The 24,126-nt window shown below is 46.7% G+C and overlaps 1 protein-coding gene across 7 annotated transcripts in view; it reads left to right on the top strand.

Moving 5' to 3' along the window:
* The window catches only part of Amotl1 (angiomotin like 1), a 125,259-nt gene that overhangs the window by 64,219 nt on the left and 36,914 nt on the right, over positions 1-24,126 (top strand). For 6 of the 7 annotated variants that reach the window (XM_031346133.1, XM_031346135.1, XM_031346137.1 and 3 more), the window contains 2 exons: positions 7,958-8,107; positions 11,097-12,048. In XM_031346133.1, the coding sequence (XP_031201993.1) occupies positions 7,958-8,107; positions 11,097-12,048 (1,102 nt within the window). The remainder of the gene's footprint in view (positions 1-7,957; positions 8,108-11,096; positions 12,049-24,126) is intronic. The other variant, XM_031346134.1, reaches the window with a different exon arrangement.

The following is a 24,126-nucleotide window of genomic DNA, read 5'->3' as shown; positions in this document are numbered from 1 at the left end:
ATCTCCCCAGCTTCCTGTGATCAAATCGTGAACATGAATTTTACCATTAAGCTTCCCTAGTTTTATCTAATGGTGTAAATTTGACTGAGCACTATCTCTGTGCGGGAACCCTGCAGAGCTCTTGTCTTATTTAGTGATGACAACAGCCTAAGTAGTGATGATTTTCATTTCCTGTGTAGGGGAAGAAATCTTAGGTCTGAGGTTCCAGGAGTCATAGCGGATGAAGTGTGGGGCCGGGACTGTGGCACCAAGAAGTAGACTTGGCAGAACAAAGCCCATGCATGCATATCTTTGGTTGTTTTATCTTTTGTCTTCCGCTTTCTACGCTGGTGTTTTGTGACAGAGTCCACTCTCTTTCCTCTTCAGTCACTCTGCCTTGGTGTCTGTCCCTTTGTCTGATTCTATCCTGGTTTCCTGTTGGGTGAGTCACCTCGGTGTCATGGAGCCTCTCCTGCACCCTGGGAAGTAATCCTTGTTGGCTCACACGCTTACTTTGTGAGCCTTCCTGCAGGATGAGCTGGGGGACTGTCTGTGCTGTGTTGCCCTGAAGCCACAGGGCTCCCCGCATCTGACAGAGCTCAGTCTGTTTTCCTCAGTGACCACCGGGGGTGCTAGACATATCCCTGTGCCCGGGCTGAGGCCAGTTTTACAGCCTGTTTGTAGCATTTCCATCTTAAAGTTCTTACATTTCACGTCTCATAGACCTAACCCTTGGAACGGGTGGGCAAGTATGTGATTGTACAGAACAGTGTTTCTTAGAGTGCTCTGTGGAACCCTGGGAGATTCCTGGGACCTAAGCACCGTTGTCATAGCCATCCTGTGCACTTGTACTTTTTTTTTCTGCATATTGACATCTGTGCAGAAGTGTTGCTGTGCTATCTCTGCGGGGACCCTAGCAGTGGTCAGAGTGCCGCACTTGACTTCCAGAGCCACAGCCAGTGTATTCTACACACATCATTTTCTATGTGCTCTCACTTAAGAAAATTCTAGTTCTAGCAGCGTAAATGCTTAATGTAGTCAAATCTCAAACTTGAGTACTGTTTAGAGTCCTGTGTCCAGGAGGAATAGAAACTGCCTCTTCCCAGAAATGGAGGAAAGCATGTATGCACCTGAGACAGGGGCCATTTAAGGAACTGATTTCAAAGGGAAAGTTAAAAAAAAAAGAGAGAGATGCATTATGTGTAGGAGTATTTATTTACCTTCCTGTATATTAAGTGTACCATGTGTATGCAGTATCCACAGAGGCCAGGAGAGGGCATCATATCCTCTGGAGCTGGAGTTGTAGACTCTTGTGAGCTGCCCTGTGGGTGCTGGAAATCCAACCCAGGCCCTCTGTTGGAACAGCCAATGCTCCTAACCACGGAGCCAAACATGAAAGTTAAATTTTCATGAAGGAACAATGGACAAGCAGTGGCTTTTCTGATGTTGATATTTGGTCAATGTTCAGTGGAAGGAACAAGGGGTGTTTGTCCTATGTCCGTGTTTGTTACTGTGATAAAATCCCTTACAGAAAGCAGTTTAGGAGAGGAGTGGATTTTTAGCCCACAGTTGCAGGTTAGAGTAGTAGTCCCCCAGTTCTGTTGTGAAGATGATGTCCAAGAACTGTGACAATGCTCCTGATGATGCTCTGCTCCTGTGGTTTCCTCTATCCTGATCCTCACACTGCCTGGATTATCTGTTGTTAATATAAGAAGACGCATTGGCCTGACTCAGTCCCACACTCCATGTTTTCCATGCTAGACAGACATCCCATAAGTTTCCTCCATTCCTATCATTGCGGCGACTGTAGGCAGTGATCACTCCTGGTCCCTCCAAAGCTGTACACTCCTTTCTCAGTGCACTGGCTCTCCGTGGGATCTGTGCAACTGTGCATGGTGTTCTCTAGAAGCAGATCCTGGTATCTTAAGGGCAAGGACCTGCTCTCTTATTTCTTTATATTTACAGCTCCTATCACGCTCACTGTTCTTAAACATGTCCAGCACTTTGATTCTCACTGATAATATATCGGAAACATTTCTAAGTAAGCACAGCTAAGTTAAACTTTAGACAGGTTTAAAGTTAGTTATCACATATTTCCCTTTAAGGGAGTCTAAGTTAAACAGGCATCGTTGTATTGGTTTCTTGTGTTTTCTGGAATAGAAGGCTTGGCCCATGGAATAGGATTCCAGTCTGATGCCAGTTTGGAAGATCGTGCCTTGTATGGGGCCGAGATCCATGGAAGCTTCATTTGTTACTCCCCACACTAAACTGTGTTTTCAGTCATGTTTTCCAGGGACAAAAAGAATGAGAAGGCAATGTGAATTTCCTCTTAGGGAGGTGTATGTTGTGCACAGGTATGTGTGGTGAGAAGGTGTATTGCCAATAGGCGTATGTTGTGAACAGGTGTGTTGGGTGTAGGTGTGTGTTATGTGCAGGTATATGTTGTGAACAGGTGTGTGTTGTGTGTCAGCAGATGTGTTATGTCAGGTGTGTAAGGAGGCTGCCTTTGCGAGTCTCTCCTGGTCGCAGGTGCCTGCAATGTGACTTGGCTCATCCCTTTTTTTCCATCTGTGTTCTTGGGGTTTCCATTTCCCTTGTTTTCAAGTGTGGATCTCCTTGAGTGGGGTATTCCACACCTCAGGAAAACTTCCAGGCCTTCCTGAGCCAGGCCAGGTCACAAGGTTCAGCTGTGAGGCTTTGGCACACTCAGCAAATTCCTTCACCCTTCGGAAAGTGAGGAGGAAGCTGCAAAGTTGGTTCTGGTGTTCGACATGTCTGTTATAAAGTTAGAGGCAGTTATATGGTCTGGTGGTGAAGTAGTTTTTAGGTACGTCGGAAGCTTTAGACAATATGGAACTATCGGGAAGTTTCAAAATTTGGTGACACCTGGCTGTTGTCCTACTGTCAGAGGCATCTTTGAGGAAAAGGCCTCTGGCCTGTAGACCCCAAAGCAGCAGTATTAGCTGCAGAGGAGGCAGGAACCATCCCCACATTCTAGGACACTGAAAGATGAAGGAGCTATCAGAAACACTCAGAGAGGTCAGAGAGGGACTGCTAATATTTCTTTAAATTATGTGGTGCTGAGAGTGCCCCAGAGAATACAGCTTTCTTCTCTGTGTAGTCAGAGAATACACTTAACTGTGCATGCCACTCATAGAAATCCACAACACAGCATGTCTTCCAAGCCGTTGTCTTCATGAGGGTGGTAGCAGCTTCCTACCTTAAACAAGGCCTGTCACCAAATCCTGAGCTGGTGATGGTAAATGCTAAGTCTATGTCTTCCAAGCATAGGCTGCAGTGGAGACTGATGGAGGTGGTGTGCCTGGAAGCGGAGGCACTCAGAGGGATTACTGAGAATTTAAAGCAGTTGAAGGGAGTGTGTGAGACAACAGGGGTAGTACCGGGAGGATGCAGGGAGGATGCAGTTCACAGGATGCAGGGATGCTGAGGGACTCAAGAAGACTACTGACAGCCAGAGGAGGAGCCTGATGATTGACAGCGTTGAAGTGATAGACCAGAAGGTTATGTATGCAAGTTGTGGCTTGTGGAAAGGAACCTAAGGACAGAGATCTACCAGTGTCCCCGCTCCCCATGTGCTGTGTGTGTGTGTGTGTGTGTGTGTGTGTGTGTGTGTGTGTGTGTGCTGGGTGGCAGTAGGGGACTGATGTCTAGAGTTTAAACCTCAAGGGGACTTTCTGAGCCTGCTCAGTTGGCATAGTGGTAAATTCTGGATCTGCCTCTAGGGATCCCACCAGTTAGCACAGGAATGGAGCTGCAATGGTGCTTGTAGTCCCCTGCCCTGTCTCTTCTCTCCTCATTCATTTTTCTTTAACAATGATGCATGTCACCTGCAGGCCCAGAGGACAGTCACAAAAGAAATGACAGTGTAGAAGTGGGAAGGGAAGTGTGTTTCCAGTGCCTCCAAATAGAGCTGGAGGCACTGGAGCTCAGGAAGGGACGGGGGCGGGGACCCTGCGGCTAGTGAAATGGGTGTCTGTCTGTGGAAACACAAAACTCTCTAGAATTCCAGAGCTCAGCTTGTGTTGAGTGCAGCAGTGAAGACCCTTGCTTTCCCTCCTGGTAAGATACTGGGAGCTCCGTGGCCCCTCGTAGACCACCTCCCCAGAGACCTGGGGCCCCACCCTGACCTTGGCCTACTTTTCAGTGCTTTGGCTTGGTGTACAAACCCCTCAGCAGAGAGTCTGGCCTCCAAGAGGTTAGGTAATTGTAAGTTGCCTACTTAGACAAGGGGGCCTTGTATGGAAGTAGTCCTTATGAAGCCTCTCCACAGAGCCATCCCGTACAAATACAGTGCTGAGCCAGCAAGCCATGAGAGGCCCTTCATCTCCCTACTCTGGCAGGGTTGTTGGTCTCTGGGTCTGAGCCAGGCCGTGCAGGGCCTTCTGGGTGGTAGCCATGTCTGGAAGGCTTTGTGGCTTCTTGGAGCTCCTGCTCCTCATAAGGAAGTGCCAGCGAAGAAAACAGCCTTCCGCTCAGGCTGTGTCTGCTCCCAGGTTCTCATTTCACTCTCCTTGTACCAGGGTTCTGCTTAAAAAGAAAGAAAGAATGAATTCTTGCTAGAGAAGGTCCCTGTTCCAGATGATGAACTAAAATGGTCAATAAGGCGTAGGAGCACATGGGACAGGACCCCACGATTGTGTAGACATTTGCTCTCTGACCCAGGAATCCGATCCAGACTTCGAGACATGCATGGCTGCTACAGTTCCTGGTGGGATGTTGACTCTGGTTCCTTAAGGCAGGGCCAGTGCTGGGATAGCCCAGCTGTTTCTCACCGGAGTGGAATAAACCACCTTGGCCTGTTTGTTCATCTGCAGGGCCTATTCTCTCATCTGTTATCCTCTTTCCTCAGCACCCAGAACCCTGGCAGCCACAAGAATGTCTGTCGCTTAATGTATGAACCCCATGTATGTGTGAAAGATGTTTTGAGCGTTCATAGAACAGGGCACGGCGTCCGTCCATCCGTGTGTGTGTGTGTGTGTGTGTGTGTGTGTGTGTGTTCACTGGTTTTTTTCATTGATAACCATGTAGTGAAAGGAAGTGCATCTTTGATGATCTCTGATCACAGGTCCCTTTAAGGACTACTATTCTGTGGCTTGTAGCACTTGAGCTCACTTTTTCTTGGCCAGCCATAGAAAAGCTGGGAGGAATGATTGCTATGAATGTTGTTGTGTCTGTGATGGCTAATGCAGGGTCCATTGTGAAAGCTGTATTAAAGTGTGCACATTCTCTCGCTCCCCTTATGTACATCCATGTCTTCGTTGTATTCAAAGCTTGGTCTCCTAGTCACTTGGCTAGACAATAGCCTGTAAGTTGTTGCACGCTGCCCCACACCACTCCTGACCCTGCACAATTTTAAGAAAACACCACACTTTGATTGAAGCATGTGAGCTCTTGACTCCACCCAACCCTCTCATGTCCACTTGGTACAGGAGCCTGCAGGGCAAGGGTGGGCAGCAGTGTTTTGTTGTTTATTTTGTCCCCAATGTACCCCACTTTCCCTTTAGCTCTGGAATCTCCAACATTCACCACATTGTAGTCATTTTGAGAGCTTTAGAAAAGATGGCCATCTGACTCAGCTTAGTGGTACTTGCCTGCAATCTGAGCTACTCTGGAGGTAGAGGCAGGGGGGTTGTATGTTCAGGATTTCCTGAACCACAGAGTTGAGTTGTTTAGACCAGTCTGACAACTTAGTAAGACCTCTATCAAATAAAAAATATATTAAGAAATGAGAAATGGATATAGCTCAGTCAGTGGTAGAATGCTTCCTAGTATGTATAAGACACTGAGTTCAGTTCTTAGCACTACACACGCATGCACACATACACACAAACACACATGCACACACAAACATATGCACACATACATATACTCTTGCACATATACACACTATTGCACAATACACACACAAACATAAATTCAAGCACATGAACACACATGCACACATACTTACATATACTCTTGCACATGTACACACTAGTGCACAAATACACACACAAACATAAATTCATGCACATGAACACACATGCACACAAATACTCATGCACACTTATAAACACATTCAAACACACATTCAAGTACAAGTACACACACCAACACACACACATGCTCATGCACACATACTTATTCATGTACACTCATGCACACATACACACACAAAGATGCACCCACACATGCACATACTCATGCATATGCACACACACATATGCACATAATCCTGGACACACACATTTATGCACACATACAAATACACACAAACCTATTCAAGTGTGTGCACACACATATAAACACACCCTCACACACATACAAATACACACACTCATGAATATATACACATAGATGTTCACACTCAAGCGCACACACACAAATATACACTCACACATACATATACAAACACACATACTCATGAACACATACACATAGATAACCACGTTTAAGCACACACACACACACACACACACACACACACACACACACACACTCACGCACACAATACAGTTGCTTGGGTCCCCTACTCTGTAATGGGATTTGAAAAGTACTCCAAGTCTCTAATACGCAGCCAGGCCTGTGCCTTGTTCCCCCCTAGTTTGACACTCATGCAGCTAGAAACCATGTCAGGACTGACTTTAGATCAAAGCTGCCTAGAATACCCAATTTGAGCTGTAAGCTTTCAGATTTATGGTTGTAAAAGACGAGGCCCAGAAAGGGGTCCCCCTTCTCTTCAGGGCAGTCAGTGCATGCTGCTGAAGGAGAGCCTCTGGCTTTAGGACTGTACTTTTAGACTGAGCTTGGTACAATATTTCTTTCAGGCTTGGTGTGTAATTATCTCTAAGGTGAGAGTCCCAACTAGAATTATTTTATTTTAAATTTACAAGGTAAGCGTTTCAGCAATGGAAATCATAATTTTACCTTTATGGGTGAGACATACCTACAATGTGGTGAGCCATATACAAATGGTATTTCACCTTTGAGGCACAGTGACTCAGGGAGTGGGGGTGACAGTCCTATCTTTGGCCCTTGGTATCATGAGTCACTAGTAGCTATGGTCTTGTGCAAAACTTAGGAAGAAATTTCAGATGCCTGGTTTGAAGCAATTTAAAAATTGTTCTTTTATTTTCAAATGGAATTATCTTTCGGGCAATGATCTTAATAAATAATAACAAAACCCTCCAGAATAAATTGAAAAAAAAAAGCAGAGCTTTAATCTTGGTGTCCACACAGAAATATATCAGAGCAGGAAGGGAAAGTGGCCAGAGTTGCCACAATTGGCAAATGTGCTGTCAGTGTCCCTGAAATGGGATCTCATGGTTGGTGGCTGTGAGTCTAAGTGTAGCATCAAGTGTAACTTGAAAAAGAAGTGTACTCACTAGTGTGTGTGTGTGTGTGTGTGTGTGTGTGTGTGTGCGCGCGCGCGCGCGCGCGCGCGTGTGTGTAGCAGATAAAAGAGCTTGAGTGGCCATTGCTTGGCTGAGGCCCAGGCCCAGGTCCCTGGTTCTACTGCAACGTGAGACTCAGAAGCCTCACAGGGAGCCAGAGCACACTATGTCTCAGCCTGGGACATTCCCTTGGTGACACATGGCCTGGCAAAGTGGCCACCCCTTCTTCTATCCTATATTTTTGGAGAGACAGCTGTTCTCACTTTTTTCTGTCCTGCTCCACGCCTGTGTCTCTGCCCTTTACCTTGACCATTTCAAACCTCATGCCTCTCACTGTCCCACAGAAGACGCTGGGCGCTGTTCCTAGGTGATATCTTTGCGCCTTCGCTCAGTGGTCTTCTTTGAAAGCTTGTGGGTCAGCATGGTGGGTGGCTGGATTTGTGACAGTTCTGGGAAGTAGCTTTGGAATTTTATGAATGAAATAGGCAGAGTCACACTGCAAGTTGCCATGTGGGGGACATGAGTCAACAGGAAGGAGAGCCATGTGATTGGCACTAACACACACATCATTTTCTTTCTGCCAGCTCCTCCCCCCATCTGCTACAGCCCCAGCAGTCCTGTGCAGATTCTAGAAGACCCCACCTACTTCTACCCAGAGTTACAGCTCTATTCTGGGAGGCATGAAGCATCTACTTTGACAGTGGAGGCAAGCGGAGGCCTGAGGGGGAAAAGCGGTAAGTCCTCTCACTGTTGGAGTACACATTGGGAGCACAGAGGGTCAGAGCTTCTCATTTTCATCTCTTCTGCATTAAGTAACCCCTGTGCCTGTGACTTCAGTTTCCACCACTTTCATTACCCAAGGGCAATGGCAATCTGGAAGTACTAATTGAAAAGTGCCAGAAATAAACAGTACATAAGTCTTAAATACACTGTATGCTGTCAGATTGGGTCTCTGTTACTATTGGCTGTTACTGACAATCTCATATGTGTAATTTGTGTTAATTTTATATAGGTGTATATACATACAGAGAGAGAGAAACATACACATACATATACACACATACACAGAAACAGAGAGAGAAAGAGAGAGAAGGATGAGATACACACACACACACACACACACACACTGGCTTGGCACTGTCCTTGCACATAAAGACTTGGCACTGGCTGTCCTTGGCTTCAGGATTCCTCGGAGGGTCTTGGAATATCTCCTAAAGGGAAAAGAAGGGGCTACTGTCATACAGACATTTTTCTATTCTCTAGACCTAAGTCATCATCCTGAGCTAAGAATTGTCTCCTGCTAGGAGATTTATTTTAATTCATGTTGTACCATGATATTAATAAGACCATTTGGGGCTGGGAGAAGTAGCTTGCCACCCAAGCACTTGGACCTGAGTTAGATCCCAGAATGGAAAGGAGCTGAGCACAGGGTTGTCACCCCAGCACTGGTGAGGTGGAGACAGGCCCCTGGGGTTTGCTGGTCTAGTCATTGATCTCCTAGGTCCCCAGTAAGAGACTGTGTCTCAAAAAGCTCAAGGTGGCCTTCTCCCCCAACCTCGGGTCAGAGAGCCTTGTGGAAGAGAGGGCAGAAAGAATATAAGAGCTGAAAAGGAGTAGGAATCTTGTGAGATGCTGTTTTCTTGACGTGGCTGCTGCATACTTAACTCATGGCAGCCTCGGAATGTTCAGAAGACCAAGGCAACAAGATCTGCCAGGGTCCTGGCTGGGCTGGCAGCACTGGATCCAGTGGGTTACACAACGGGCTCAAAAATGAAAGGAAGGAAGGAAGAAGGAAGGAAGAAGGGAGGGAGAGGATGGTGGTGGAAAGGTATGAATGGACAGTGCCAGGGAGACTAGGAGTGGGTAACCAAAAAACCAACCAACCAAACAAACAAACAAAAGAACTAAAAAACATCATTTACACGTATGGCATTGTCAAAAGAACAAATAAAGAATATTCTGTTAGGAGAAATAAGGTGGATGACTCCTGAGGAGCAACACCTGAGGTTGCAGCCTCCACACTTACAGGTACACCCAAACAAACCCTTCCCACTGTAAAAAGGACTTGTGCTCCACGATGGGACTCCCTCCATGAGAGGGCATCTTCCTTCTTCATACATGGAAGCCTCAGAGTCGCTTCATCTGTAGTCAGCTATTCCAAATTCTGAATCTCAGATTCTAAATGCTTCCCCTGCCTTTCCTCAAGTCACTTGCCTCTTTCCCCTTTTCCGCTTCCAGTTTTTGTTTTCACAAATAAGTCAGAACTTCAGAAGAAATTCAAAACCTTACTAAGGAACTTCCTCCTTTCGAACAGTTCTCCAGAGTTGATGTCCTAGGGTGATGGAGAGAGATGAAGCCGTTTCAGAAAGAGTCCCAGGGCTCCTGACAAGTGTCCTCCCCCCTTTCCAACACAAAAGGAATGTAGTAGTTTTCCTGCCTGTTAAGATCCATTAATTTCATTATCCATCCACTTAAATCAGTTTTCTATTGTATTTTTATTTTAGTTTTAGCTAAACTTTTACAATTTTTATTTGAAGACACTTGTTTCCTTTAGTCTTGTAGATCTGTGATCCTGAGGATCAATGCTTTGGCCCCTTTAGGTTCATAACAGTGTCCTGGACAATAGAAGGTTCCAGTGGGAAACCTGCCTTTGTCTGTCTTTCTTTGGCATGTTCATTGTTTATTGCAATTGTTATTGTTTAGTTTCTCTGAGTGTCTCTGGGTAGCCCTGGTTGTCTTAGAACTCACTAATTTCTGGTACAGGAAAGGAAACAAACATTTTGTGCATTAGAGGCAGAGGAGGTCAGAAGCAAGAGGCTTCTGTTTAGAATCTCTCAGTAACTGGTTAGTGGAGCCAGCACCTGGGGACGGGGCATCTGGAAGAGAGTTGGAGTGGACAGCAGTTTGGTACAGGAAGCAGGGCTTGCTTCTGGCTTCTTACTGTCCCCCAGTGTGGACATCTAAATAATAATCAAGAAACCAACAAGACGCAGGATACAGGAGTCAGGGAGCAAGGGAAGATGTGTTGGTAGAAGATGGCTGGTAAGTGCCAGTGGCTGACATTGCAGAGGTGGGGCCCTGACTCAGGAGTTGAAGACAAGGGTGGAAATTTTGTTCAGTGGAAGCAAAGGGGAACTCAGAGCTCGGGGTGATCCAGGCTGGAAGAGGCAGGTAGAGTGAATGGAGCCAGGAAGTGGGGTTACTGAGTGACCTTGATGCTAAATTGGAAGACATTCTAAACTGAGAGCAAACGACAAGGTTGAGTGTTCTAGAAAGGTTACATGTGTAATACAAGAGCTGGAAAACTCAGGTTGGCTTTGGTGTGTGGTGTTTGGAACATGGGGACAGCCGGTGTGGGCTGCCTTCTGAGGACAGCTCTGGGAGATGGAAAGGTGTGGTGGAGATCTGGCAAAGGGCTGAGGGCACTGTCTTCGTGACTAATGATTTCTGTTTTTACAATGGGAAAACAGTGTCAGTTTCTGCCACAGTGGTCCTGTTAGGAAAAGGAGATACGGAAGGTAGATCAAGTCACCGAGAGGACAGAAAAGGGATGGGAGGGGAGAGCAGAGGCTCAGGAAGTCCGAGAAACACACCCTTGAGGTATTGCAGCATGGGTCAGTGATGACATCTTTGGAACCTGGTCTTTAAATGATGCTCTGATTAGAGTATCAGTCGGTGTCTCCTGGGGACAGCCTGTTAGCTCAGTTCCTGTTTGTCTTTCAGTAGAGGACCCTCTCTCCAGCTTCCACTCCCCGAACTTCTTGAGGACACCAGAGGTGGAAATGAGAGGTTCTGAGGATGTAGCATCTGGAAGAGTGTTACAGCGGCTGATCCAGGAACAACTGCGCTATGGTACCCCAACCGAGAACATGAACCTGCTGGCCATTCAGCACCAGGCCACAGGGAGTGCAGGGCCAGCCCACACCACCACCACAAACTTTTCTTCCACGGAAACCCTCACTCAAGAAGACCCACAAATGGTCTATCAGTCGGCTCGCCAAGAACCGCAGGGTCAAGAGCATCAGGGAGACAATACGGTGATGGAGAAGCAGGTCCGGTCCACACAGCCTCAACAGAACAACGAGGAGCTACCCACGTACGAGGAGGCCAAGGCCCAGTCCCAATTCTTCAGGGGACAGCAGCAACAGCAGCAGCAACAGCAGCAGCAGCAACAGCAGCAGGGACAGGGGCCCCTCGGTCACACTTACTACATGGCCGGAGGTACCAGTCAGAAGTCCCGCACTGAGGGGAGGCCCACAGTGAACCGAGCCAACAGTGGACAGGCACATAAGGATGAGGCCCTGAAAGAACTAAAGCAGGGCCATGTCCGGTCCCTCAGTGAGAGGATCATGCAGCTGTCGCTGGAGAGGAATGGGGCTAAGCAACACCTCCCCAGCTCGGGAAACGGAAAGAGCTTCCAAACTGGAGGAGAGCCATCCCCGGCTCAGCCTGTCTGTAAAGCACTGGACCCTCGTGGCCCTCCACCCGAATACCCCTTCAAGACCAAGCCAATGAAAGCCCCAGTCAGCAAGAACCAAGATCACGGTCTTTACTACAGTGACCAGCACCCTGGGGTGCTCCATGAGATGGTCAAACCTTACCCAGCACCTCAGCCTGCAAGAACAGAAGTGGCTGTCCTGAGGTATCAGCCGCCCCCAGAGTATGGCGTCACCAGGTAACTATCAACTCAGCTTTGCAAAGCTCAGCCGTATGTTTGGAGTTCTGTGAGGAGTGTTAGCTTTTATCAAAACTTTTGTCCAGAGTATTTAATAAGCCATTTGTGGGGCTCAGGTACGTGGAAGAGGCTGGGAACGCCTTCCATTCTTAGCAGAGGGCAGCTGGAGATGCATGGGGGTGTTGATTCCTGAGAAGGGTTCTCTCTCTCTCTCTCTCTCTCTCTCTCTCTCTCTCTCTCTCTCTCTCTCTCTCTCTCTGTGTGTGTGTGTGTGTGTGTGTGTGTGTATGTTGTGGTGTATGTGGGTATGTGCGAGAGTGGCTATATATGTATAGGTGCATGTGGAGACCACAGGAAAAAGTCTTGAGTGTTGTTCCTCTGGTACTGCCCACATTTCTTGGTTGCTTTTTAGGCAGGGTATGCAGAACTCACCAATTAGTCTAGGCTGGCTGGCTAGGCAGTTCAGGGACCTATGTGTCTCTGCCTTACCAACACAAGCATGTGCCATCACAACCAGCTTTCTTAATGTCAGTTCTGAGTATTGAACTGGGGTCCCTGTGCTTGTAAGGCAAGCACTTCAGTGACTGAGTCTTCTCACCAGCCACAAAGTTATTTCTTTTCTTTTACATTAACAGCCATTCCCTCTCCCCTCCCCATTCCTCTTACCACCTCTACCCTTCCTTCCTCTGTTTATTGAGACAGGCTCTTACTAGGTATCGTAGTCTATGCTGGTCTTCAACTCATGAGGCACCTGCCTCTGCCTCTCGGAGCTGGGACTATAGGCATGCACCATGATCCTTGACTTCATTATAACCTTTAAAGATGCCTTCTTCTGGCTTTCATGGGCATTCAGACACCTGACAGGTGCTCACATGTTTTGTGGGCTGAGGAGCAGAGAGCACACACACACACACACACACACACACACACACACACACACACACACACTTTTTTTAGAAAGAGGAAGAGGAAAAAAAGAAATACTCTGGATGCTAGAATGTGGGCATTGGCAAGACCATGAAAGTCTTTTAGCCCCAGCTCATTCAATAGCTATGAAGGTGAAGCATGGGGTTTGAACAAGAGTCCAGAGCTTGCAGCTGAGCAGCAAAGCCTCCAGCTTCCAGCTTCTCCATCTTTCATTCTAATTCATCTTACTGTCGTATGGTGTAAGTGTGCTTTCTGGTTGATGAGCAGGTTCAGCATTTCTTCCTATGTGTGCCTTCTGTGCAGCCTTGATTCACAGATACAAGTATGGTCGCTTCTCCAAGAGCCCTTGAAGCGCTGTTGTGGAAACTAGTATCAGAATACATCACTGCCGTTCAGTGTGATGTTCCGGGTAGAGTTACACCGAAAGCACCAGGTGATCGGATAGGATACAAAGGCTCAGAATCTCAAGATTAAGAAAGCTTCCCAGGCTGCCTCTGCTCCAGCCTGGTCTACAGAGAGAGTCCCAGGAAAGCCAGGGCTACACAGAGAAACCTGTCTCAAAATATTAAGCAAACAAGCAAGAGAGCTTCTGAGAGAAGGTGACACCAACTGAGGTCTCAAAGGGTTAATAAAGTCAGTATTGGTAGGTAGAAAGGCCGCCTCCAGGGAAGACTCTGTCTGGACTGGAGGGCAATGGTGCACAGCCAGGTGTTTAGGTGTAATACGATGAGACAGAGGATGTGTTCGAAAGGGAACTTGTGGACAGTGTTGTAGACCTCTCATAGTTAGCGCTTACTTACCTTAAGGAGTGAGAAGCCTGGTGTTCTCCAGCAGAGACTACATGTTGGTATTTAGTAACTAGATTCAGTGGTGGTGTGGGATGGTTAGACTGGGAGACGCGGGGCTTGGGAGGCCTTTCCAGGAAGGATTCGGTACTTCAGAGAACTGGGTGTCCAGGTGAACGAAGACAGCAGTAGAGGAGAGGCGTCTGCTAAGAGAGGCAGGGAAGTAGAACAGAGAATTCTGTGGTTGGTTAGACCGCTGAGGAGCAGGGGCAAGGGTTTGAGGCAGTTGGACATGTAGCCTCTGCAGAGAATGTTGGAGTGGCTTGTGCGGGAAGAGCACGGCCCTAAGAAAACAGGTGTCTCCTGCTATTACTGGATGTGTCATCATCACAGAGCGTTTGTCTGTCTAAATTGAACAAGCTGGAGCTCCTGACGTGACCCCAGTGGCTGGGTGCAGGCTTCACTGTTCACCTTCTGGGAAGGTGCTGCATGATGGCCACCTCCTCCTCAGCTCTGACGCATTTGACACGAGGTGGACTTTATAGCCATCTTTCTGTTGCTGTAACCAATTCCTAGCAAAAAGAAACTTGTAGGAGGAATGATTTGTTTTGGCTCATGCTTTGAGAACATGGCATCTGTCATAGCCAGGAAGGCAGAATGGAGTTCAGGGACTGGGGGATGGGAGGATCCTGTTACTTCCTTACATCTCTGTGTACCAGGAGGAAGAGGCCCTGGGGGAAGCCAGCACTCAGTTGATCTTCTACTTCCATCCCTTTTCATTCAGTCTGGGAATGTGTTTCCACTTATAATCCATGAGTCTTCCCTCTGCAGTTAAACTTCTGGAAACACCCTGACGGACATGCCCAGAGGTGTGTCTTCTAGGTGAGTCCAAATGCAGTCTAAATGAAGATGAGCCATCTCAGTGTTGAATGCCAGTTCTAAAGCATCCTGGCCAGCCCAAGCCCTCATGAGCAGCAGAGCGCATTGCATTCTTCCTAGCATGGGCTTAACCTGACTCCGCAATGGCACCTGGCAACTCCCCCTCTTTATACCAAAGGAGAATTTTCATCTCAAATGCTGTCAGATCTCTACTGTTTGCAGATCATCCCGAACATTTCTCTCAGTCTCTGGAAGATCCTGATAATAATGGGAAATTTTCCCATGAAGTTTCCTTCCTCCTTGCTGGCTCACAGCTTTTTATGGTTTTTGTTTTATTTGTATGTTTTGCCTACATGTATGTCTGTGCACTGCTGCAGTGCTTGATGCCCCTGGAGGCCAGAAGAGGGTATCAGATTCTCTGGAACTGGGGTTACGGACAGTTGTGGGCTACCGTATAGGTACTGGGAATTGAACCCAGGTTCTCTACAAGCATAGCCAGTGGTCTTGCAGAGCCATCTCTGGCAGCACAGAAACTGGACCTGTTTGTGTCTTGGCAGTAAACCATGATATAAGGTGGGTCAGGGAGGAGTGAGGCACTTCCTAGAGGTCTCTCTGGTGACTTGTGGAGAGCACCATTCGCCTCCAAGTGCCAAGGTCAGAAAAAGAAATTTCCGAGGGATCAGGGTGCCCTGATGAGTTTGGTGCTGGAATTTGCGTGCCCGTCAAAGTGTCTTAGAAGATGTAACAGACAGGCCATTGTGACTGGCCCCTGGGCTGTAAGGCCACTTGGTGAGCACAGCCGTGGTGAGCCAGCCTGGCTCCAGCAGTGCAGCCTTTGGTTGGCTAGGTAAACAAACTTGCCTTCACTCAGCCTGCTCCAGATGTGGTTAGCAGAGCCTGGACTCTAGGGTTTGAACCTGAGACTTAGCATTGTGTGGCGTTATACACCACCCAAGAGGCAAGCAGCCAACGCTCCTCAGAATCTTACCAGTCTGATCCCTTTCTGGTGCTTAATTGAGGTGGTTGTGTGCTTTCCACTAATAGTGATAATTTAAGCTACAGGCTATTGGGTGCACACTGTATACATGGCAACATAGACTCCTGGATCAGGATGGGCCCTGACTGAGGTCCCTTGCCTGTCTTTCTGCCTGATGCTACAAGAGACCCTGCTTAGGATCTAATGGATACCCAGCAATTTGACCCAAACCATTATGCTTTGAGACTAGTCTGAAGAATATGAAGACTACGTGCAAGCTCTTGGGAGGAGGGTGAGCCTGACCCCCGGTCACTCAGAGCTTTGCCTACTCTGGTGGTTTGTGTTATCCCCTTTAACTCGTGGGTAAACTGGTGAGAGCAGCCCCTGGCCCATGCATAGCCGACCTACATCATCCTGGCCCCTTCTGTGAGTGAGCTCACGTGGCCATGAGGACATGCTGAGAACGTGAGAGCTGGCCCTGGGTTGGATGTGTTTCTAGTCTTCCTCTGCTCCAGCTCGCTTTGTCTTCATCTGGAATTGAAAGTAGGTCACCATGAGGACAAGATGAGACTTAGGCTGCTCTTGTTGAGGATGGTGACTCCCTCCACCCCCAAAGCAAACGTTCGTTATTAATTCTGACTCACTCTGTGGTGACTTGGCTTGTGGAGTGTGTGCTGCTAATGGAAATGAAACAACCAGTGAGTTCCAGGGGTGGTTAGATTTCTCTCCTAGAGCAGTTTAGAGTATATTAGTCAAGATGCAGTCTTTTTTTCCCAAAGAGCTCTGTTTTAAAAATTAAAATGAAAAACTAGAACTGCTAAAAATTTCATATTGATCTATTTCCCAGTAAACCACTAACATGGTAAAGCATGGGATTTACTAGCTAGATGTTTATCAATCTTGAAAATGTTTTTGCTCCTACCCTTTATATACTTTAATCAGGATCATGTATAAAATAAGGCTAAAACCTGTTTCCTCTAGTACCTGTTTGAGCTTTCCATTCTAGATGCTTGGTGCTCTGCAGCTCTGTGTGTCATCATGGACCACTGTAGCAGGGTTTTCCCAAGGACTCACCATGTGCAGGTATTTAGTGTGGGTTATGTCCTTTAACATTCACAACATGTTTAAGAAATGGGGACTAGGGAGTGGGGAGATTGCTCAGCGACAAAGGACAAAAGAGGACCCCAGGTCAGTTCCTAGCACCTGCATGGTGGCTCACTACTGTCTGTAACTCCAGTTCCAGGGGATCTAGCACCTTCTTTTGGCCTCATGAGTACTGTGTGCATGAGGTCCACAGACACACGTGCAGACAAAACACCCATACACATAAAATAAAAATAAGTAAACCTTAATAAAAAAGGAGAGGTGCTATTAAAAAGCCCATTCTTATGTAGGCAAAAACCTGACTGAAGAGAGAGGGTCCAGTCACAAGTCATGGCCAACGGCTAGATGGTTTTGGAGCCGTAGCAAGCCCAGAGCCCCTTGCTGCACATGGTGTATCCTCTGGTTAAGCACTCATGACTGAACATGCATTGGAAACACACTTAAGTTTTCACTTGACCTGGCTTACCTGGTGAATTTGTAATTAGTTTATAGAATCTCGCCAGACTCCTTCCCCCAGATATCCCCGAGGACAATGGGAACAAACTTAATTTTGTAAGGAGTGTCAGGCTGTGAGCTATAGGAGTGTCTAACCTCTTGATATGGAAATATGTCAACTAGAATATTCATATTCACAAACTACACAGTCAGTTATGGCAGGGGTGGGGCGGAGGGGAGAAAGCAAAAGTCCCATTGTTTTGAATACACTTATAATTTTGTGTTGGTCTGCCCAGTGGACCCAGGTTGGGCACACCTGCAGCAATGTCTGTGGCTTCTCTCATTTGAGGTGAGGTTCTTCTTTAGATTCATTAACAAACTGTCTGTCTTGGAATGTGGTCAGCACTTACTTTAGACCGATGTCTGTTTTCGTAAGAACCCCCTTGGGAAGAGACAGTAGCAACTGTCAGTGAAGGGCTGATGGCCTTTCTCTGCCTGCTGAGCCTGGGGCTGTCTTCTCTGCCCTTCATCATGGCCCCTATACCTGCTCAGCAGAGAGGCTTTGATTTCTAGCTTCCCAGAAGTGAAGGAAAGAGTAACTGGCGAGCGTTTGCTGACACTTCTGCCCATCTGTGGCCGGGCTCACTTGACTTTTGAAGGTAGATGCCTGTAAAGCAGAGAATTGGTTGTGTTTGGCCCCAGCCTTCTGTCTCAGGCTGCCGAAAGCTCTGAGAAGCCAGGGGCTGCGGCTTCCTTGCACAGGGCTGGCTCCTTGCTTCTTGTAAGAGGCATGACATCACTACTACCCGTGCTGTGACTGGAGAAAACTGTAGTATGCTCAAATTGTACAGTAATTGTACAGCATTCTTTATCAAGATACATTTCTTCCCTAGAAATATCCTGGTGTGTGTGTGTGTGTGTGTGCAATAATGTACAGGATCATTGTGCTCGCTTGTTTTATGTCAACTCATTACAAGCTAAAGTCATCTGAGAGGAGGGAACCTCAATTAAGAAAATGCCTCCATATATTCTGGCTGTAGGCAAACCTGTAGGGCATTTTCATAATTGTAGCTGATATGGGAAGGCCCAGCCCATTGTGGGTGAGGTCATCCCTGTGCTGGTGGTCCTGGGTTCTATAAGAAAGGCTAAGCAAGCGATGGAGACCAAGGCAGTAAGCATGCCATGGTCTCTGCATCAGCTCCTGCCTCCAGGTTTCTGCTCTATGTGAGTTCCTTCCTGTCTTAAGTTCTTTTGGTGAAGAACTGTTGTACAGAACTGTGAGCAAAATGAATCTTTTCCACCCCAAGTTGCTTTTGGTCATGGTGTTGTAACACAGCACCCAGACTGAGGTGGTCACTCTCTGTGAATATGGCAAATGGCATTCCCTGGAGGAGGGAGAGCCAGGTGGGAGGAGAGTTCAGGACCACATGTGACCCATGAGCAATTACGACAGTGTAACCTGAGCAAGGACGGTTTATCAGGAGCATGTGTAGAGGCATTCGGAAATGGCCGGTCTGACTATGGGCCAGGGCCATCTTTGGCAAGTGATGTATTACAAGATAATAGAAATAGCTGGAAAAAGAGGGGGAATTTGAGGAGGAATGTGTGCTTCTGAAATGGTGAATTAGAATTTGTAGTTTATACAGTCATGAAAATGAACCAATACTTGGAATTAGTGGGTAAATTAAAGATTTGGCTGCTTCGTTAAAACTATACATTTCCCTTAGTGAAAACGAGGCCATGTAGCCTCATTTATTTAAGTTTGACTGTATACTCTGAACTTATTGTCAGGACTCAGGAGTGTCAGCCAGACTTGGTGGTGCACACTTGTAATTCTAGCTCTTGGAGATGGAGGCAGCAGGGTCAGTAACTCAGCCAAGGTCAGCTTAGCAAGATCGAGGCCAGCCAAGGTTATATTAGACCCTTCTCAGAGAGAGGGGGGAGGGGGAGGAGAGGAAGAGAGAGAGAGAAAGGGAGGGGGGAGGGGAGAGAGAGAGAGAGAGAGAGAGAGAGAGAGAGAGAGAGAGAGAGAGAGAGAGAGATTTTAGCAATGCCCACAGCCCACAGCATTTAGGCAACAAGACATTAAGTGTAGTGCCTCCTTTGTCCTGAGAAATAACTCTTGCGGTGTGGGAATTTTAAAGAGCTAGGGTCAAGTTCAGGTCACTTTCCCAAGAAACCTGACACAGCCCCAGCTGCAATGCATAGCAGGGCAACTTCTTTAAACAGATAGGCCTTGAGACCCACCCACATAGCTGGGATTCTGAATTCAGTTAACTTGAGTGGAGTTTGAATTTGAGCATTTATGAGACCCATGGTTGTTTGCCGGACTTGTGCTCCTTCAGTCTGCAGAGCCTCAGTTTCCTTTCTTGTCTGTTTATTTAATGTATTTCTGAGAGAGCTCTTGTCCTGTTGCCCAGCTTGGCCTTGACCCCCGAGGTTCAGGCAGTCCTGCTTCAATCAACCAGTCAAGTAGCTGGGGCTAGGGGTATATGTTACACCCCCTTTCCTCCTCTGTGTTTTTCCTTCAACCAACAGCATTACTTCTGTACATATGATCATAATGTTTACTGTAGCAATTACACATGTGTGTATGTGCATATGTCTGTTTATCCTGCTACTTTATCCCCCAAAGAGAGAAAATATTGGCTTTCTCCAGTTTCCTTTTCAAATATAGCCTGTATTAAACACTCTTTTAAAACACTATGTTGCTTTAAGAATTAGAAAGTTTTACAAAAATACTGTGTTGCAAGGCACTTTAAACATATGACTTTTTTCCTTTTTGTGGCCTTTTACTATTTCATTTTATTGTTTCTCTTAATTACTAAAATAACAGTGGTGGTTATTTTTGTTTTTCTAATTTTTATAGAATACACATATATTTCTTAGGTGATAATTATTAGTTATTTTCTCCTCACCTTGACCAGATAACTGAGAAGAAAGAAATTTAGGAAAAGATGGGTTTATTTTTGACTCCCGGTTTAAGAAGTCATGGTGGGGGAGGTGTGGCTTCCAGCGTGGTGATCATGTGTGGGTAGTCACGTGTGCTGTCAGGAGGCAGAGAGAGATGGACATAGGTGTTTGGTTGTACCTTTTATTTCTTTTATTCAGTCTGTGGCTCTAGTGTGGACAGTGCCGCCCACATTGAGGACGGCTCTCTCCTTAGATAAACCACTTGGGAAGCATTCTCATAAACATACAGAAAGACCTGTCTCCTAGGTGACTCCAAATCCAGTCAAACTGACAATTAGGAAGAACCATAATAGGAATTTTTTAAAAAGCTACATATATCCTATAAAAGTAGTAAAAGGAAAAAAAAGAAAAGAAAAGAAAAAGAAAAAAAGAAAGCAGAGTGAGCCGTAGTTGCCCTAACTGGAGACACAGCTCCCATGACTGGCTACAGTCTCCTTTGGCATCTACATTAGCTCAAGACCAGCTTGGGTTGTGTAGTATGATTCTCTTTCATAATAAACTAAACCCAGCTAGAATGCCAAGAGTACTCATGAAAAATCAAAAACACATTGTGTAAAAGCTTGTTGTACTGGCTTATTCATAGATATACTCAGAACTTGTTTCATTTTTTTATTTCTGTTCATATTTCTGTTGGAAAATATATATTTGGGGTTTTAACTTTCTCGTTTGTAAATTATTTAATTACATTGTTCATCTGTTAACCCACTAATTTTTATTTCCTCTTGTATTTCACAAAGTGTTTGTCAATGAGATAAACCATGTTTTGTAATGACTGACCTATAGATACATATAGAATTTAGTGCACAGAATATAGCCTGCAGTTCCTGCTCTGCCTATTGGTCCTCTGACTTTTGTACATGTGCCATGATGGACACACATGTACATGCACGCATATGCATACATACATACATACATAGGCATGTATACATAATCAATAAAAATGTAATAGAGGCTGGGTGGTGGTGGTACAGGACTTTAATCCCAGCAGAGACAATTGGATCTCTCTGAGTTCAAGGCCAACCTGGTCTACTGAGTGAGTCCTGTGACAGCTAGGCTACATAGTGAAACCCTGTCTCAAAAAACAAAACACAAACAAACAAACAAACAAAAAATATAAATACTGTATGGGCTTGTATGTAATATAAAACTTTCCAGCAGGTCCTCTCAAAATTGGTTTTTTTTAACTTTAAAACTCTATTAATTTCAACTTATATTAGTTTGTGATATAACATACTGGAATATCTAAAACTTGAGTATTCATCAGATTTCTTTTCATGGTTAAGAACTAGTTTAGTTGAACTAATTTTGAGAAACTGGGATTTGTAATTTAGAGACTAGTCATTCCTTCATACATTCTGTTTTGGACAATTATTTTTGTTTTGTTTTTTGCATTTTGACAATTATTTTAATACTTTTTTTTTGAGACAGGGTTTCTCTGTATAGCTCTGGCTGTCCTGGAACTCACTCTGTAGACCAGGCTGGCCTTGAACTCAGAAATCTGCCTGCCTCTGCCTCCCAAGTGCTGGGATTAAAGGCATGTGCCACCACTGCCTGGCAGATACCTTTATATTTTTAAAATTGTGTGTGTAGTGTATGTGTGTGTCTCTGTATATGTGTGTGGTGTGTGTACGTGTATGTGTGTCTGTACGTGTATGTCTGTGTGGTTTGTGTATGTGTGTCTGTATGTAGTATGTATGCATGTGTGGTTTGTGGTATGGGGTTGTGGGGCAGTGAGCTGTACACAGATAGCCCGGTCCTCGGTAGAGCACAGGCCTTGAATCCTGGTGACCCGGTAGGTGGTAACTTCCCCACTTCCCCCCTTCCCCCTGCGTGGGGCGGGGCGGCAGGTGTTCAGCCATGTCCCCTGGGCCCCTGGCTCCTGTCGCAGCTACAGCCTTCCACAGCTCCCCCATCTCCATCCCTCCTCCACCTGCGGAGAGGTATGTGGCCATACAACCCAAGCTCCTGGTATTCTATGTGGACTCCATCCCTCCACAGTTACCTGGCAACAGCCAGGTATGCTCCTCCCCACGGTTACTTGGTAACAGCCAGGTAGACCCAGCCTACTATAAAAGGGGCTGCCTGCCCCCTCCTCCCTCTTGCCACTTGCCCTCTTGCTCCCCTTCTCTGCGTTCCCTTGCCCCCTCTCTCCATGTGGCCATGGCAAGCCTCTACTTCTCTTCTCCCTTGATCTGCCTTTCTACAATAAACTCCTAAAAACCATGGACTGACTCTTTTCATCAGGATCCTTGTGCTGAAGCAATGGAGCTTGTCTTCCTCTTAGAGCATCTACCCTCCTGCTGGGAGGCCTCTCTGCCTTCTCAGCCAAGTCTCTCCATGGTAACCAGCTGGAGCCTTCCTCCTGCCCTTTTCCATTCGGCCTGGGCCAGAGCCTGCCCACCGGCCCCCTACTCCGTTCTCAGCTCTTCTGCGTTATACTGAAAGACCCCCGGAACTGGGGAGATCCTTACTCAAGTCTCGGGATGACGCGACCACCCAATGACTCACGATAGACCAAACTTGCTGCAATCACATGAGGAAGTTTTATTACAAGCAAGATGGGACAAGAGCTCAGGCCAGCATGCTGGGGTCTAGACTCATACACCACGCAGGGAATAGAGGAGTCCGACCCCGGCCTGGGATTTTACAAGGCTTATAAAGGCATAAACCACAAACCGGGGGGAGAGGAAACGGGGTAAATTCCAAACTATAGATTCATCACCTAGCAAAGAGTCATGTATAGGTTTTTCCGGGCAACCCCCTAAGCCATTGTCACACTCCAGCCAGGGCGTTGTGACATTCCACAGAGGGCGTTAGAGCACCCTGTGGTCATTCCAGGAAAGGCATTCTGTAGTTATTCCAGGACTGGAAAGGTGTTTTTTCAAGTTCCTGGAACAGTCACTCAGCCTAAGGGCATGAAGTTCATGTCAGTCAACGATTTCTCTGCTCTATAGGAGCATGCTTGACTCCATTTTGGGACTAGGTTAAGAATTTTTATTCTACAATACAACTGCGACTGTGGTGCCCAAGAGCTAGAGCCTGTCGTCCTTGGCCTCCATGCAGGCCAGGGACCACGAGCCAATTCCTGCAGATCTGCGGAGACCTCAGACTGCGCCTTCCCCACCCCTGGAGTGGGATCCTGCGGCTTCTCACAGCCCGATGCCTGCCTACAACCGTGTGGTGTGCACAAACTTCTCTCATCCGCTTCCATGAGTGGCCCTAGCCCTGTGGCAGGCTGGACAGGGAACCCATTTTAACCCACATCTGGTCTCTCTCTGTATATGTGTGGTGTGTGTTTGCCCCACAGAGACTAGAAGATCGCATCAGATCCCCTGGAACTGGAGTTTCAGGCAGATATGAGGCATCCAGTGTGGGTGCTGGGAACCAAACTCTGGTCCTCTGCCAGAGCAGAGTATGCTCTGGACCACCTTTCTAGAGCCCTTTTAAAATACTAAGATACATATGGAATTTACTTAGAAGTCTACTTGCTGATTCCTAGAACCTGGCATGATGGAGCCTGTCTGTAACCCTAGCACCGGTAGGATGAGGCATGAAGATTCTTAAAGCAGCTAGCTAGCCAAGCTGGATCTGTATTTCAGGTTCACTGAGAGACTGTCTCAAGAAATGAAGGCAGAGATATGTGTCCTCTACACACATTGCATCCAAGTCTTCATGAACACATCCTCACTAACATACGTATGCAGACTTGGACGTTAACCTAAAGTCCAAATGGCAGAATCCCCAGGTCAACCCAGGTGTTGAAAATATTATCTTTCTGCAAGTACTTAAGATAAAAACCATCCAGATGTTTTCCTTCTCATTTCAACTGTAAACTCTGATGTCTTTGCCCAGAGCACATGTGAGTAAGTGCTCGGCAGCCTGTTTCTGTTTTGGATGGGCACACGGGTGAGATCTGAGTGTGACGGGTCCTAATGTGCCACGCACACTTGCGTGATGGCGGTATTTGAGGCGAAAACTTCAAGGAAAGTCAGCCTCCTG

This window comes from Mastomys coucha, unplaced genomic scaffold (assembly GCF_008632895.1).
Source record: "Mastomys coucha isolate ucsf_1 unplaced genomic scaffold, UCSF_Mcou_1 pScaffold23, whole genome shotgun sequence".
Taxonomy (NCBI): domain Eukaryota; kingdom Metazoa; phylum Chordata; class Mammalia; order Rodentia; family Muridae; genus Mastomys; species Mastomys coucha.
The sequence above is the reverse complement of the archived record's forward strand: the minus strand, read 5'-3'. Positions and strand labels throughout refer to the sequence as shown.